This window comes from Parambassis ranga, chromosome 7 (assembly GCF_900634625.1).
Source record: "Parambassis ranga chromosome 7, fParRan2.1, whole genome shotgun sequence".
Lineage (NCBI taxonomy): Eukaryota > Metazoa > Chordata > Actinopteri > Ambassidae > Parambassis > Parambassis ranga.
This window is the reverse complement of record NC_041028.1, coordinates 7,030,991-7,046,629: the sequence shown is the minus strand read 5'-3', so window position 1 is coordinate 7,046,629 and position 15,639 is coordinate 7,030,991. Positions and strand designations below refer to the sequence as shown.

General features: G+C 42.7%; 2 protein-coding genes and 1 long non-coding RNA gene across 4 annotated transcripts; 2 read left to right on the top strand and 1 right to left on the bottom strand.

Moving 5' to 3' along the window:
• The first annotated feature begins 1,547 nt into the window (after nt 1–1,547).
• On the top strand, nt 1,548–3,883 carry LOC114438748 (transcription factor Spi-B). The gene is made up of 6 exons (XM_028410277.1): nt 1,548–1,666; nt 1,783–1,818; nt 2,424–2,631; nt 2,719–2,834; nt 2,931–3,087; nt 3,210–3,883. Exons 2-6 carry the CDS (start codon nt 1,798–1,800, stop codon nt 3,515–3,517), a joined length of 810 nt encoding a protein of 269 aa, XP_028266078.1. The 5' UTR covers nt 1,548–1,666; nt 1,783–1,797; the 3' UTR covers nt 3,518–3,883.
• A 1,089-nt stretch (nt 3,884–4,972) lies between these two features.
• On the top strand, nt 4,973–6,570 carry LOC114438542 (adenosine receptor A1). The gene is made up of 3 exons (XM_028409983.1): nt 4,973–5,458; nt 5,539–6,002; nt 6,099–6,570. Exons 1-3 carry the CDS (start codon nt 5,121–5,123, stop codon nt 6,260–6,262), a joined length of 966 nt encoding a protein of 321 aa, XP_028265784.1. The 5' UTR covers nt 4,973–5,120; the 3' UTR covers nt 6,263–6,570.
• A 1-nt stretch (nt 6,571) lies between these two features.
• On the bottom strand, nt 6,572–13,900 carry LOC114438543 (uncharacterized). Of its 2 annotated transcripts, none has more exons than XR_003670981.1 (4): nt 13,812–13,900; nt 12,919–13,114; nt 12,463–12,548; nt 6,572–7,171 (listed from the first exon to the last, which is right to left on the bottom strand). It is a non-coding gene; the product is annotated as an uncharacterized LOC114438543 (long non-coding RNA). The 2 variants fall into 2 exon arrangements; XR_003670980.1 differs by lacking the exon at nt 13,812–13,900 and adding an exon at nt 13,211–13,343.
• Between the last annotated feature and the right edge of the window lie 1,739 nt (nt 13,901–15,639).

Below are 15,639 nucleotides of genomic sequence, written 5' to 3'. Positions count from 1 at the left end.
TCATGTTGAGATTATAGCTCAGGAGTCAAACACAGGGCTTACACACCCTCTTCTTCATGTCATATATCATCTGTCCAAGGAGGCCACAGCACACTGGCACTACATCTGGATTTATTTTGCTTTTTTATTATCTATTCTTAGTATTCTCTTGGCAATGACATGCTCCTCCCAGCATGCATTTAGGAAAGGCTGTGAACAGGTCTTCAGGTTTAACACATGTATACGAAGAATTCTGCTCTGGTGTTTGCAGTTCATCTGACCTTCTGACCGTCTCTGGGGTGTTGGAGGAATCTCACAGGAACAAACTGACAGTAATTCTGATCAGATACATGACGTGACCACTGTAAATCAGGTTTGATTCATACAGTAGGCTCTTTGAATCTATTCTGTTGACTTTGCTGTCACATTCTTGTTTTGGGGAAATCCCTCAGCTAGGAAGACACTGCCAGTTGTGTCTCGGAATCTACGTCTAAAATAAAAGCACACGCAACAATAAAAAACAGGAAGTAGATAAAATGTACACTGTAGCACACCTCGCTGTGACGTTATGTGTTTAAACCTGGGCTGTGATGCAATGCATGCTTCTTTTTGCAATGATTTATTAAATAGTTGCAGATAACACTGTAAGTATAGCCAGGAAGATAAGAAAAAATATGTATGATTAAATGATTTTATTTCAGTCTGCTGTGTTTAGCAGGTATGTAAGTGAAGCTGGTATAACAGCAAAGGCTGGTTTACTGTCACATTATTAAAGTATTGTGAAGAAGTCACATGGTTACTGCGCCAAATGAAAGGCGGGAAGATACTATACTGTTGCCAAAAAGATGCACTGAATCAACACTGTTGATCCATGATGTCATAGAGAATGTTGTGACACCAGAAGGCTGGCCCTCTAAACAATGAAAAAACAGAAAGAGATACCTGGCACTGACCAGCTGAATTAATTTGAATTTATAATGTTAAAGTTTTACACTTTAGAGGCAGTTGTCCTCAGCTGGTCCCATGGAACATGAGAATGTTCCAATGAAAGTCATATTTTTAAATGATGTGAGGTATATCATGATAAAATGTGTGTTTCCCTTTGTGACCCACCCAAACACTTCCTTTCTTAGTTAGAACGGTCAATATGTGGATTGAGATAAATAGGTGTTTTCTGCACTTACAGGTGTTAATATAATTCTTCCCACTGTCCAGTCTGGTCAAAATTATTACCTCCTTTGATGCACATACAACGATAAGAAACCACAGACACACCACAGGCTTTGATTACAGGAAATAAAATGTGATTTAAAACACTAGACTGTAGACGTAGAAGAATGCATCCTGCCTTAAAGCCTGTCACATATTACGTCTGTGCAAGTATTCAAAAAATAACAGACAATATATCATATTATTATTATTATTATTATTATTATTATTAATTAAAAAAAATTATTGAGACACAATAGATCAATCAGTATTAGCTTTTATTTTGTAACCACTCCCACTCCAGGAACACTCAGTGGCCAATGGGAGGAGGGAGGAGGGTGTGTGCTCTATAAGAGAGGTGACAACCAGGTGGGGCATCATAGCACAGGTGTACATTCACATTCTCATGTCTCCACCTTTGACTGCCTGAGGATCCTACTTTACGGAATACACAGGAGTACACCTCCAACTTACTGAGGTACAGAAATCCTTGTAATTTTTTGGTGTGTGTGATCAGTTAGAGAAGCGTGTGTGACAGCATCTTTCACTTCTCTGTTGACTCTGGAGTCTAATTAGGATTCATTCTCTTTTCAGATTGTCTTTTTAAGTATGTTGGCTGAAATGGAGACGGTGAGTCTGATTTTGTTTTTAGTCTACATGAAAATTGTGTTAATATTTTCACAGCTGAATGTTTTATTGAAATATTAGCCGTGTGTAGTCTTAGGGTGACGGTTAGCCGCACGGCACTGTTACATGAATGTTATCTATTCCACTGAAAACACAAACACTTGCATAAATTTGCCAGTCAAACTAAAATACACACAGTCAAAGTGTTGTTACCTGGCTCGTGTCTAGGACACAAACACTGCAACACACAGCCATGATGAGATTAAGTTTTATTACAAGTGCAAATATATGTGTGAGTGATTTTTGCTCTTCTATTACTGAATGTAAAGAATATGGATCATTTGTTAGCAAGCCAAATCTTATTAAAAATTCATGAATGTGTCCATCCCTGATCTACAGATAGCATCACACCAAAGAATACCCCCTAAACAAAACAACAATGGAAAATAGCTGATAGTAACCCTTCAGGCTATGACTGACAGCAGATATAAAAGCCACACATCATGCAAAATGTTCCTCACTGCCAGCAGCACCACAGGACAAATCCACCACAGCAAAAGCAGCGTGTATGATGGCTGAAAGCTGTTGTTCTTCTATGTGTCTGTCAGATGGCGTACGTGACTGAGATAAAACTGAGCGGAGGCCGGGGGTCCTGGAGTGGAGTGGCTCCATCATCCTGCCCCGAGGTGGATCTGGAAGTCATCGAGGAGTACCTGCAGGAACATTCGCTGGAGGTCCAACCTGCACACACAGCTGCATCACCTCTGACCAGCATGGCCCAGCAAACACACACCCATCAGGGTACCAGGATCATAGGTTAGTGAGATGATGGTAGTGTAAGTCCATGTGTAGATTATTAGTGAATCATTAGTCTGACTGAATCTTATGTGTGTTTTCTCATAGAGAACAGCTGGTCAGGTCATGCGTATGAGTGGCACTGTGGCTCTCACAATACGAATGAGGAATACAAAGATCAAGCCCCGCCTCCAGCCTGGCCTAGTCCCCATGACAACCAATGGGTGAGTTGAAGGACTTATACATAGTTAATCGAGTTTTATTTTTTTCTTCATTTTGTAAAGATAACATTATTGGTGTGTTTTGTGTGTATGTTTCAGGAACACATTAGCTATTCCTACAAGGTGCCTGCATACATTGACTCTGATTCACAATCTAGTAGTTCCCAATATCAGGAATACCAAGATTCGCCTTCACCATCCTCTGAAAGAGGGGACAAAAAGGACAGAGATTCCTTGCCTCTTGCACCACTGTCAGGTATAACATCAAATCTACAAATACCAACATTTCTTGGTATTTAGTTCACTTTTTTGGACACAGCACACACGTGTGAGTCACTGACATGTCTCTTTTTTTATTTACATCCTCTTCCCCCTCAGGAAAGAGGAAGGAGCGGTTGTTTCAGTTCCTGTTTGAGATGCTTCAGACACCATCAATGCGAAGCTGCATCTGGTGGGTCCCGTCCTCCTCTGGCACCTTTCAGTTTTCCTCCCAAAACAAGGAAAGTCTGGCGCAGCTGTGGGGTCGGCGCAAAGGGAACCGCAAGACCATGACCTACCAGAAGATGGCTCGGGCGCTTAGGAACTACTCCCGTACTGGAGAGATTCACAAAGTGAAAAGAAAACTCACCTACCGGTTTGATGAGAAGATTCTGAGAGGCCTGCGAGGAGACTCTAATGCGATGTAGAAAGCCTGTTAGAGAAAGTGTTTTATTAGCTAGGAAATAGTATGAGCACAAAGTACATTAAGAGGGATCACTTTGGATCCCCCATGAATGTCTTTTCTGCTCATTCTATTTCTATGGCATTTTCAATAACCAGTGAATACTAAGTATTTTAAAGAGCCAGACAATAAAACCCTGTAGGTCACAGCTTGTTCAAGCTATAGAACCATATTGGAGTATTTGGATAAACCAGAATTGAAGTCAGGAATAGGCAATGTGTGAGAAATCAGCTGGCATTTAACTAGTAAACCTAAAAGGTTATCACATGTTATCTACTTTATAAGTAGAACTTAAATCATTATCAAAATAAAAGTTCTTTCTTGTTTGTGATCATTTCTTCACAAATTTAGGTTGTGTAAACATGATCTCTTTGTGTCAATACACCTTTTTTTGGTAAAATAAATCTTTTTCAGAACATCTGAGCATATGTCTGTTTATAGCTGATTTTCTGTCTGCCTGTTCTATTTGCCTGTCTGCATGAACAAAAACACACTATGTAGCCACATTACCCAAATAAACAAATGTATTGAACTGATGCAAACAGGCACAAACACACAAAGACATGTACCCGTAGCCAAAAGTGTATGCAAAGTAGGCGTGCATTGAAAGACAGTACTAAAACAGTCCAGTTAATCAGTAACATCTAAGTCCCCTCACACACAGACCTGAGTGCACACTCACACACTCATCATGCAATGTCTTAAATATATATACACTACCGTTCAAAAGTTTGGGGTCACCAGGTCAGTTCTATAGCTTTTCTGATCAGCATAACACTTCAGCTGTGCTAACATAATTTCACAGTTTTCTAATTTCAGAGTTTTCTAATCATCAATTAGCCTTTTTAACATGATCAGCTAACACAATGTACCATTAGAACACAGGAGTGATGGTTGCTGGAAAAGGGCCTCTGTATACCTTTGTATATATTCTATTAAACATCAGCAACTAGAATAGCCATTTACCGCATTATCAATGTCTAGACTGTATGTCTGATTACTTTAATGTTATCTTCATTAAAAAAACAAAACATTTTTTAAAAAAAAAAAGACATTTCCAAGTGACCCTAAACTTTTGAACAGTAGTGTATATAAACCATAAACCTTGCCTATTCAGAAGGGAATGAAAGCATCAATAATGACTCGATTGCATAACATATTTAACACTTCATATCCCTGTGGACAGTGATTTGCATATGTACTTTCACTTTTGATTCATTTAATACAGTACATTCTGTACTTAGATTAGATTCTAATTGAGTAACTGAACTATTACTACTAGCACAACAGTGGCATTTCTGTTTAGAGAGTTTTTTTGAGCGAGGAAAAGTATTTTCCTAATGAAATACAGATGATGTCTCCACGGAGTACACGCCTGTAGAAGCACACACACATAAAAAGCATCTGCTCAATGCTTTTTTTGTTCATTTAAAGCCAAGAGCAACAATATACTGTCAGGACAAGAAACTCAGGATTATGTTGGATTTTTCTCTGCTGTGGAATCAAGGAAACCTGCTCTGTCGCACTTGTAGTTATCCCTGTCTTCTGTGCTTTTCTTCAGTGCACTGATGGCTGAGTGGACTTGGGTGGCCTACACAGTAGCCGAAGTGCTGATTGCCGTGGCGTGTTGCTTTGGTAATGCGTTGGTGGTGTGTGCCGTGTGTGTTGGTATCCGGGATTCCCTTCGGGAGCCGACCTTCTGCTTTCTGGTTTCTTTGGCGGTGGCTGACTTCCTTGTGGGTGTGGCTGCTGTGCCCCTTGCTGTAGTACTGGACGGTTGGGTGAGTCTGACCCCTGACCTGTGCCTGCTCCTCAGCTGTGTCGTACTGGTGCTGACGCAGGCCTCTGTGCTGTCACTGCTGGCTATTGCTATTGACCGTTATCTGCGGTTACACACGCCACTCCGGTAAGGTGTGAACTTTCAAACCCCAGATTTGTGGTAGAAACTCTGCATGGATATGATGTACTGTTATACATGTTTTTCAGGTACAAATCGCTGGCTACACAGAAGCGAACATGGCTGGCTGTGTCTGTGTGCTGGGTACTCTCCTGTCTGCTTGGATTCACCCCTCTGTTTGGCTGGCACAATTACTCCCCTCTAACATCCAACAATACATCCTCCTCCTCCTCCTCCTTCATCCTTCCACCGTGCACCTTCCTCTCAGTTATCTCCCTCCCCTTCATGGTCTACTTTAACTTCCTGGGATGTGTCATGGCCCCTCTGCTGGTCATGACTCTTCTCTACATTAGGATCTTTTGGAGCCTGCAGGGACGTTTAAAGGACAGCTGTCCCCAAGCCCAGGCCTCTCTGCTCAGGGAGAGGAGGCTGGCCTGCTCCTTGGCTCTGGTTCTTATTTTGTTTGCAGGCTGCTGGATCCCTCTGCACCTGATGAACTGTCTTCTGTTGTTTCAGGGTCCTCATGCAGTCACACAGGGAACACTCTATACAGGCAGGTTATGGTGCTTTTTTAGTCATTACACTGACTGTTTTTCTGCTTATTAATATATTGTGGAACCATGATCCTATCCTATCCCAATTTTCCCAGGTATACTCCTGTCTCATGCCAACTCAGCAGTCAACCCTGTGGTCTATGCCTACCGTATCCCAAAGATCCAGCAGGCCTACAGTCAATTATGGAGGCGCTTCCTTGGAGGGATAAACTGTTGCCATGAGAACAAGCAAATTCGTGCATCGAACACAGGCAGCTAAGCCAATCACGAAGAGGACCATAACTCTGGATGGAAGAGGGTCATTTTAAGTGCAGTATGTTTGAGTATGTCTGACAATCATTTGAGTAGTTTGAGAAAATGTACCCATTATGTTAGTTTGAAGTCTGCGTACGCTTTCAGTTTTCCGTTCTTTTTACATGCAAACTTTATTCTAAACAAAGCACTACCCTATGTCTCCACTAGATGTTGCCATACACTAACAAACTCAACAGCTGCAGTTTAGTCAGAATCAGAATTGCAGCGTGTGTTAAATCAGCCATTTTTTAAACCATTCACAGATTTTTGGACAGGAAGGGTGACTTTATTAGGATGTACATATTTATTCACTATTTGACAGCTTGTGTCACTCAACAGTTGACAGAGATGATTCAAAACAGCTCCTGTTGATACACATATGTTTCAGTTGTTTTTTTTTTAATAACATGTGAGAATAAATGCGATGCTTCAGTTGCAAGAGTGTTAAGTATATTATGAGTGTCCAGTGAACTCCTCAGGGAAGGCAATAGACTGTATAGTTATCACCTGAGCAGGGTGCAATCCCACCCACCAAACTATACAACCTACTACCTCACCCTGTCAGAGCCCAGGTCAAACACACTACATGTTCATCTTGTGTGGAACCTAATCTACTTATTCTAGGAAAAACACTCTTGTCACAATGCATTAAGATGATATCTGCGAACGTATTTTTTTGATCAGAGCATGATTGCCCATCTGGCGGTGACAGTTGGTGAGTGGATGATTCAGCTGTCTCCTTAGGAAAGACAGTAGATTGTATAGTTATCTCAACAAGAGGTTACAAAACCCCACAACTATTCAATCTACTACCTCAGCCCCAAGGACAGCATTCACGTTGCTTCAGCGTCAAAGATCCACAAAGGTAATCTTCCTGCAATGGCACAGAGAAAAAGAGACAGAGGGTTATCTTAATGAACTCATCTTTGAAATACATGCAGTGGATACACTGGGTAGGAACTGTTGCTTTTGAAACATGTGTTTCCACAATGTTTGGAGTGTACAAGTCCTTATAAATGCCAAGATTTGGAAAAATATTTATGAGTTCTTAACAATGATGATCTGCTCTTCTAAGCTTTTTTTGTTGCTGACTTTGTTTAAGAAATGTGTCCCATTAAAATGAATCAAATACGTATAATTTAACGGCAAGCGGACATCGAAAAAGTGGGAGCACTAATGTGTGAAAGCCTAACAAACAACTCACAGGCTTCCTGAGACTCTGGCAAGTGATCGAAAGAGAAAAAAAAAGAGAGAGCTGCTCGCCTCTGTGCCAGGAATCCTTTTCCGTTTTTGCCAAAAACTGAGCTCATTCCAGTGGGCTATCCCTGTGTAGGCTGGTTGCTGCCTCTCAGACGGAGGTACACATACAGATGCCTGCAAATATGGCTTCCACCAGCTGCCTCTGATTGAATACAAAGCTGGGATTCTGCCCCCCAAAACACAACAAGGAAACACAAAATGGCGTCTTGCACATCAGCCATTTTAGGTCTGCTTAAAACAGTATAAGGTCCTACCTTTCCAATTTTTTTTTCTGAGCCTGCTGTCTCGTGATGAAGAAAGAGCAGCTGTTCTATCAGGAGTGATGGAGAATCAATCTTGTGCCAAGCACTGAGACGAAGCCAACACACCCAGACGACACACTCTATCACGAGTACTGAGTGAGGGCAACTTTAACATTACTTATCAGACAGCTGAACAGTTCACAGAGAAAAAGTATGATCACATTCAGCAAACCCCTGTGATTTTTCAATAACATTCTGACTGAAAAAGCAGAATGTTTTGGTCCTGACACCAAATTTCATAATGAAAACTGTTGCGTACAGAGCTATAGCCAAACATGTGGATGGAGGTTGAAATGGGCCAGCGGGTTAACATGGCAGCAACTGAAGGGTTAATGAGTGCCAGACCTGGGCCTCAGATAGACAGAGATGGGTTAGAAGGTACACTGCCTGCATAAATTAGCATACAGCCGCGACCCCTGAGACTTGGTCCAGACTAGCCCATAGTTAGCATGCAGCAGACCCTGCTAGTCTGATTACTGAAGACTAGACAGACAGAATGAGGCGGGGGGGGGGGGGTGTTGGCATGATGCCCAACCCTGCCACCATGCCAGTGACAGATCTATGAGCTCTGTGTGGTCGCCAAGAAACGTCCCCTGACTGGAGCTGTGTTCCGAGGACAAGGCAAACAGAGTTATAGTGATATGACACAGTGTGCTGAGGGAAATGGGTCAAATTAATGAAGATTTAACAGGACATCTGAGCATAAAAAAATATTTGAACTAAAATGCATGTGGGGAATTCGGTGCTTCTGGGTTAATTGTTAAAATCTGGCGTCCTATTCCCTCAACTGTTGGAAAGACTTCGGCCAAACTCGGTCACTCATGTGAGGTCTATTGGGTGCTGTTGTCTGTGATTGTGGACATTGTCTATGGCCCATAACAAAGGGGGTGCACACACACACACACACATATGGGTCGACTGGGAAAAATAATTTTCTCTGTCAACAGCCCTGAAATGAGCCTCCAGCCTGTGGGGCAGCTGATTCTGAAGAGCAGACGAGAGAAGAAAATAATGTGGCCTATTGAGTTAATCTTATCTCCCTATCAGGCTGTCTGTGCATCTGCTACAGCACACATGTTAGTAAAATTCACATTATTCCGGGCACGCCAAGAAACATGGACAATGTCCTCTGTTGCCCTCTGATACAGTAGCACTACTGCACTGTGACTAACCAGGATATGTTTTTCTGGAGGCCGATTCCTGCTTTAGTACAGTCATCTTTCTTTTGGTGACAGTTACACATGTTTCTTTCAGGATTTCCAAAAGCTTATGACAACATATAAAATGTCTTACTTTTCATTTTAGGCCTCAAACAGATGTTTTACTCTTCACTTGTTATTTTTATTAAGTCCATAGAAAATAATATTTCACATGTAAAAACATCACATATAAGACCACCAGAGCTTTTTTAAAGAAATTACAGGAAAGAAAGCCTTAATGGAGTAGTGTTTTTTCTTGTCTAAACTGTACACTGTGCACCAAAATGCCCAACATCAATCCAAAAATTCAGTGCTGTCAAAAATTCACAAAACTAAACAGAAAATGTGCACTACTGCGCCACACTGAACAAATCAAAAGCCAATGCCAAAATCAAGATGACGAGACATGAAAACAAGAGGCCTCATCTTACGTTTACTATACCGTGAAAGGATGCAGGATTCCTAAACCAACGTAAACAACGTAAACAAATTAATTAGCACATCCCAAAACACACACGGCGCACACAGTTGGCAACAAAACTCAAAACTGGAGCGGATTATTAGAGGAAGCAGAGGCAGGGAAATACCTATTGGACTGGCTGGTCCCTTGGTCCGCGAGACAGGATGAATGCTTGGCACAGACACAACGGAGGGGGCACCAGACGATTGGTATAGGTTCGTGTGTGTGTGTTTTTTCTTTCCCCCTCTCTCTCTCTCTCTCTCTCAGAGCTTTGTGCCAAGAATGGGCAGTGTCTGTGTGCCAGGCAGAATTTCAATAAGGGAGTAAGGAGGTGGTGATGGTTGGGCAAAGAGGAGGAGCAGGAGCAGTGGGGGAGCTGGAGTTGGCAGAGGACGTATGCCACACAATAGATGGCAGGATGAAGAATTCCCACTGTTAAAAAGATGCAAACGGATGTCTTGTCTTACTCGTGTCCAGTCTTACTGATACTCTACAAAGCATTATTGTGATTTTTTTGTTTTTATCACACCAGCTTTCCATCTTCCCACTCCCTAAGAAATGCCTGACTCCAACGTAAAAAGACGACGAAAGAGAGCGCCGAGCTTCTTCCATCCCACTTGGCATGGTGCCCGCTCTGATGTTCTGTATATCTTCATTAACCAGACACAAACACGCAGGAATCATGCACACGTATACTGCATGTATACAGAAACAGGCTGCCTTATGCATGTCCCTACACACTATGGTAGAGACAACACAGCCCATTTGTTTGATCTGTGTGTGTAACATCGCTCTCTATATGATCCTGAGTTACTAGATGCTAATTAAATAAAAGTGATTCCCATCCCCTGCAATCTGCTTCTCTGTTCTGCAAGGTAGATGGCTGCAAAATGTTGGAGTGACAGACATAAGAGCTATGTAAACATGTCAGGCAATGTGTTTGATGAAAAGATAGCATGACCCAGATATTTAAGGAATATAAGGAAGCCATTGTGCTGGCTATCACAGCATTTAACGATAAGTTCAACCATAAATTAACGTTAAATGCACAAAGAAATGAATCTCTAACTTGATTATGATCTTCCGGTTCTTTCTGAATTCCTTAATATATTTATAAATTAATTATGAGTTATAAGCTCACCACTAGTACAGAGTTAAAAAAAAACAATTAAAGAAAAATGAAAGCCTGAATCCTGCACACACTGCAAAACGTCAACCGTTTTTTAATAAAACAATACAGAGAAGATAAGTGTGAGTGTGGGGGGGATTTTATATTTATATTTGCATTAGCCATACTCTCCAATTACCCAGGTATGAGCGTGTGTGTGTGTCTACAGTTCGCCCTTGTCCCCTTTCTTTTTTGCTCTTGTCTATGCTTTTGCTAATGTGCTAATTAGATGTGTGGTTACCATGGTTTCAAATGTTTCTGATAGCTCCAAATCCTGGCCTGACGTGTGGCCACACGCCTACATGTTAAAGCATTTAGCAGGCCACACACACATACATATACAGCACAGAGGCAAACACCTCAAACCGTGTGTGTGCGCCTGTGTGTGTCTGTGCCCTTTCAAAATGAGTGTGTGTGCATATTTGTGTGCATGTATACAAAGGGGACTGTATGCGTGCAAAAGTGCAAAGTGGTGTATGTCAGGACGAAACAGCTGCAGCTTCCTGCATGAGAAGAGAAACTTCCTGTTGCCTCGCTGTAAACTACGGCCGGTCAGCCAAGATATCAACCAATCAGCTATGCTGAGGCTGAATGCAGGAAGTTAGCCTGACTGCCTCTAGGAAAAAAAAAACTCAGAAACATCATGAGGCAACACGATAAGTTCATCTGAGGATAAGGGAGGGGCGGGGAAAGAGCTCTCCCACTCCTACCTCTCTTTCTGTCTCTGCAGCTCTCTATTCTCTCTATTTTTCTCTAGCTTCTTTTTGCTTAACATTTTCCTCTCATAGCTGTTATATGTTGATATGTGAATAAAATAAGCTTCTTCAGAAACTTGTTCATATTTCTGCTGAAATAATCTGCCCTTTACTGCCATGGCTGAGGAATCTAAAAATGACAGAGGCTGATGCAGAGGAACTAGGAGTCCCACGAATTGTAAGGGGTATGTTGAAAGGGTCTGCTCATATTCACTGTTTACACGTGGCACGAAGGCGCCATCTTAACATCCACCCCTATTTAGACCAAGATACAGTACAGGCAATAAGCTGTTCATTTTGGTTCCTAATTCCACACACAGTATACACATGTTTTAATATTAATTTCACCATCTAAACAAAGGAAGCAGCTTTTTCTCTTCCATCTAATTCGAGCGTGCATCGATATTTTGCCTTTGTTGCATAGTACTCAGGCTGTAATACTGTTAAACACAAAGATTGTTCTTGTTTTCTAGAAGCGGACCGCAATACACATCCGTCATATCAATTCTACTGTTTACACTAGCATTTTTTCTTAGAATAAAGTCAACAGCATTACTGATGAAATGTAACACAACGAGTCACGATTGACAATATTCAAATGCATTGCTTGCTCAGGAATCTGCACTTCTCTTCACACACCGTTTTGTTTGACCTGACTCGGTTTCATTTCTGCCCAAGTTTCCTCTTACTGTAAGTGTAAAGTGTCACATATACAGTAGGCTGTGACGCATTGCTCCGGGACAAATGTACAGTTGGCACCTTTTAACTAACTGCCACAGCTCTAGATTGCAGAGAGATAAAGCTTTACACACGTCTGCACAAACAGACTGTGAAACAACTACCACATATCGGCTTTCACAGTGGCACAAAGTGCAAAGAGAGTGTGTATAGGGAATGAGAAACAAAGTAAATATTGCCCCTTATGTTACCTATCATTATGGCTGTGGATTATATGAGAGCTGACAAGCGTTGCATTTGAGTACAGCTCCTCAGCGCTGGTCAGCGGCGAACTTATACTGACCTGGACACAACAACAGCTCCCCAGCTCAGTCGACCCTCTGAGGTCAGATAGAAACCGAGAAGGCCTGCCAGTCTCTACAGAGACACCTGTTCAATACAGAAACCAACAGAAAGACTGTTTACCCCCTGTCAGAGCCTGCTGTCCCAGAGCGGAGAGGGAAGAGGAAGAAGGGACAGGGAAAGACGGACAGAGATAAAGAAAGCAGGAGACAACATGGAGTCAGAGAGTCCCTCTAGATTTTCTAGAGATCTAGAAAAGTTTCTCCTTCTCTCCATGACCATTGAGCCAAAATGGCGCCGAACGGAGTGCGGCGTGGCAACCGACAACGACAAACACGTTTAAAGAGGGAAGACCATGATGAAGGACAGAGAAAAGGGCGAGAGAAACTGGAGGAGACAGATTACAGGGGAGTAAAAACGATGGGAAGAGGTGTCGCAGGATAAAAAAGAAAAATACCTGGAGCTGTATGTGAGCGGCGGGCTGGGCCGGAGGACTGAAGGAGAAGAGGGCCGTGATGGCGGGAAGAAGGGAAAAGAGAGGAGTAGAGCACACCCTCTATGAGCTACACCCCCTTCCCACAATCCCCTCCTACTGGCGTGAGTGCGTCTGTCCGTACACAGGGTGACACAGGGACGTCTGCTCACACGCAGCCCTGTAACACACACAAAACACACACAAACCACAGTATCAAACACACCGGGCACAACGAGGAGAGAAAAGCTTCAAAACAAACCTGCAATAAACTCACATTACTCGCAGTTGCGTATAACCAAAACAGAATCAACACACAGCGAACACACGGACACAGGACAGTTCTAAACACAAACACACAAATAATCAATTCGCCAGCCTTTGGATCGCCCTCTGCTCTGCCCTGTGCTGTGTTTGCCTCAGTCTGCCTGCCCACTTTGGCACTGCTGCCAAGAGGGAAGGAGAGAAAAAGGAGGGGAGGAGGTGGGGAGGGAGTGAAGAGACACAGAAAGAGGAAGGGAGGGACATGCTGTAGCAAGAGGAGGAACAGAAAGAGGAGGAGTCGGAGAAAAAGAGTTAAGAAAAAGAGTGTGCCACAGAAAGACAAGAAAAAGTGAGGCAGCGTAAACTGCAGAGAGCACACGCGGTGACACGAAACAGTGAGACAGAGGAACCTCCTAAACACACCTCTCACCTTGTAGCCTACTCATACTATCCCACAGCAACAGACAGATGGCGAGAGAGACGAGCAGATTCCAGCACTTCTGCCATATTGTACCATCTCGCCAAAAGGAAACCCCAAACCACTTTGCGAATTCGAACAATTGGACATTTTGTTATCAAATTCTTTTCACCGGTAAAAGGATCCCCAGACTTACTGTCTTTTTGGACATCTCTGTTCTGCCTGTTTTTTTTCTTCGTGTCTCCCTCCATCCTTCCCTCAGTTCGTCCTCTCCCTCCTTTGGGGATAATATCAGCCTTTGTGAGTGGGAGGGGTTTGAGGGAGTTCAGCTAAATGAATCAATGAGCAACGAGGGTGGATATTTCAGAGAATATCACTTTTTTTCCCCGGTCTTTGGCATCTTTCCCAGGTTTCCCTTTGCTTTTCTCACACCAGTCTGAGAGTTAAACACAAAATGCAAATCTTGGATCAGCGAGCTGTCGCCTCTTGATGACCTCAATCATTAGGAGAGAAAACATAAATCCATCTGTTCATAAATGGCCGACCCTTTTCTATAGCCAGCTCGTGGACCAATCACTGGCGCTGGAGCAGGTAACCCAAGCTAAGATGGCCAATCAGAACGAACCTCTGAGCTGATGTTGTTTTGAAAATGTTAAAAACCATTCAACTGCACACATAATCTCTTCTATATTTTACAACTTACCTGCAACCACTAAAAGACTGAAAGCAAAGCTTCTTTTGTGTGAAACAGTTAATTCCACACTGCAGCTGCTGTGATCATAGTTACTGAGTTCTCAAACTGACCGAAGACGCACATTTCTTGTGCTCCAGCACTCACCGCCGAGACAAAACACACCACAATAGTCCGGCTTCCCTGCTCCACAAAGTCTTTTCTCAAAGACGGGACAATGGACACACATACTCACATTCATACTGTACACACACACACACACACACACACACACACACGTGGTGTGAACAATCCGGTTCTTCCGTGGAGGCTCAGATTCAGCCAGCAGGTTGGACAGCCCCTTAACCTGACGTCACGTCTCCTTTGTTGTGTATGAATTTATTTCTCTCCTCAGCTGAACTCTCTGAACCCAAAGTCCTCCCAACCTCCTCCTCCTCCTCCTCCCCCCTCCCACCCTCCCGTCCTGTCCTCGAGCCCTACATTTACCCCCTGCCAATGAAGGCGGGCAAATACAGTATGGCTTTAACAAGGACTAAGCAAAGTAGGAGAGACAGACAGACACAGAGAGGAGAGACAGGGAGAGGCAGAGAAAAGAGTTCAGAGGTCTCTCTCACTTTTTCTTTTCCTCTTTTTCTTCTTCGGTCGCTCCCTGTGTCTCTTCCTGCTTGGCTTGTAAAAGTTTCAGCTGCATGGCGGGCCAGCCTCTTTTGGCATCTGTCCAACTCTTGACTCTCTTGTCCCCTTGCAACAGAGAGAGAAGGAAGGGAGGACAAATATAGTCACAGCTATATACTCTACTGTACAGTTGCAGAAGCAGATGCACTTTGAACACACAACCACCATATTTTTTTTTTAATATTTCAAACTAACCCACACAGGAAGAGAGTGGCATTTGTTCAGTGTTTATGACCCACTTTAACTTTCTAAGTTTACCTAAATGCAAGTTAACATAAAGTATGAGTCCATTTATGACACTTTTCCACCATGGTGGATAGTTAGAAATAGTTTTATTATTATAATTAAAAACTGGCTATTTATTGACTTGACAAGCTAAGCCTAAGCTAAGGCTAGCATACCGGGCTAAATATTAATCAGCTTTTTCCTCATGTTACAATTTTAAACAAGTAAAGTAAACCATCCAAGAACAATAAACATTTGGCTGCACCTTTCCTCCTTTGCTAAAATGCAGACTTACCTGGCTGAGATGATTTGCAAGGTGCTGGAGAGGGGACACACGGTTCAACAACAAGCAGCAGGATCCATATTGTGGGTCATAGAACGGCATGTTGAACTAAAAAAATCAAAGTAGCAGTTGAAATGAGCATCAATCCAA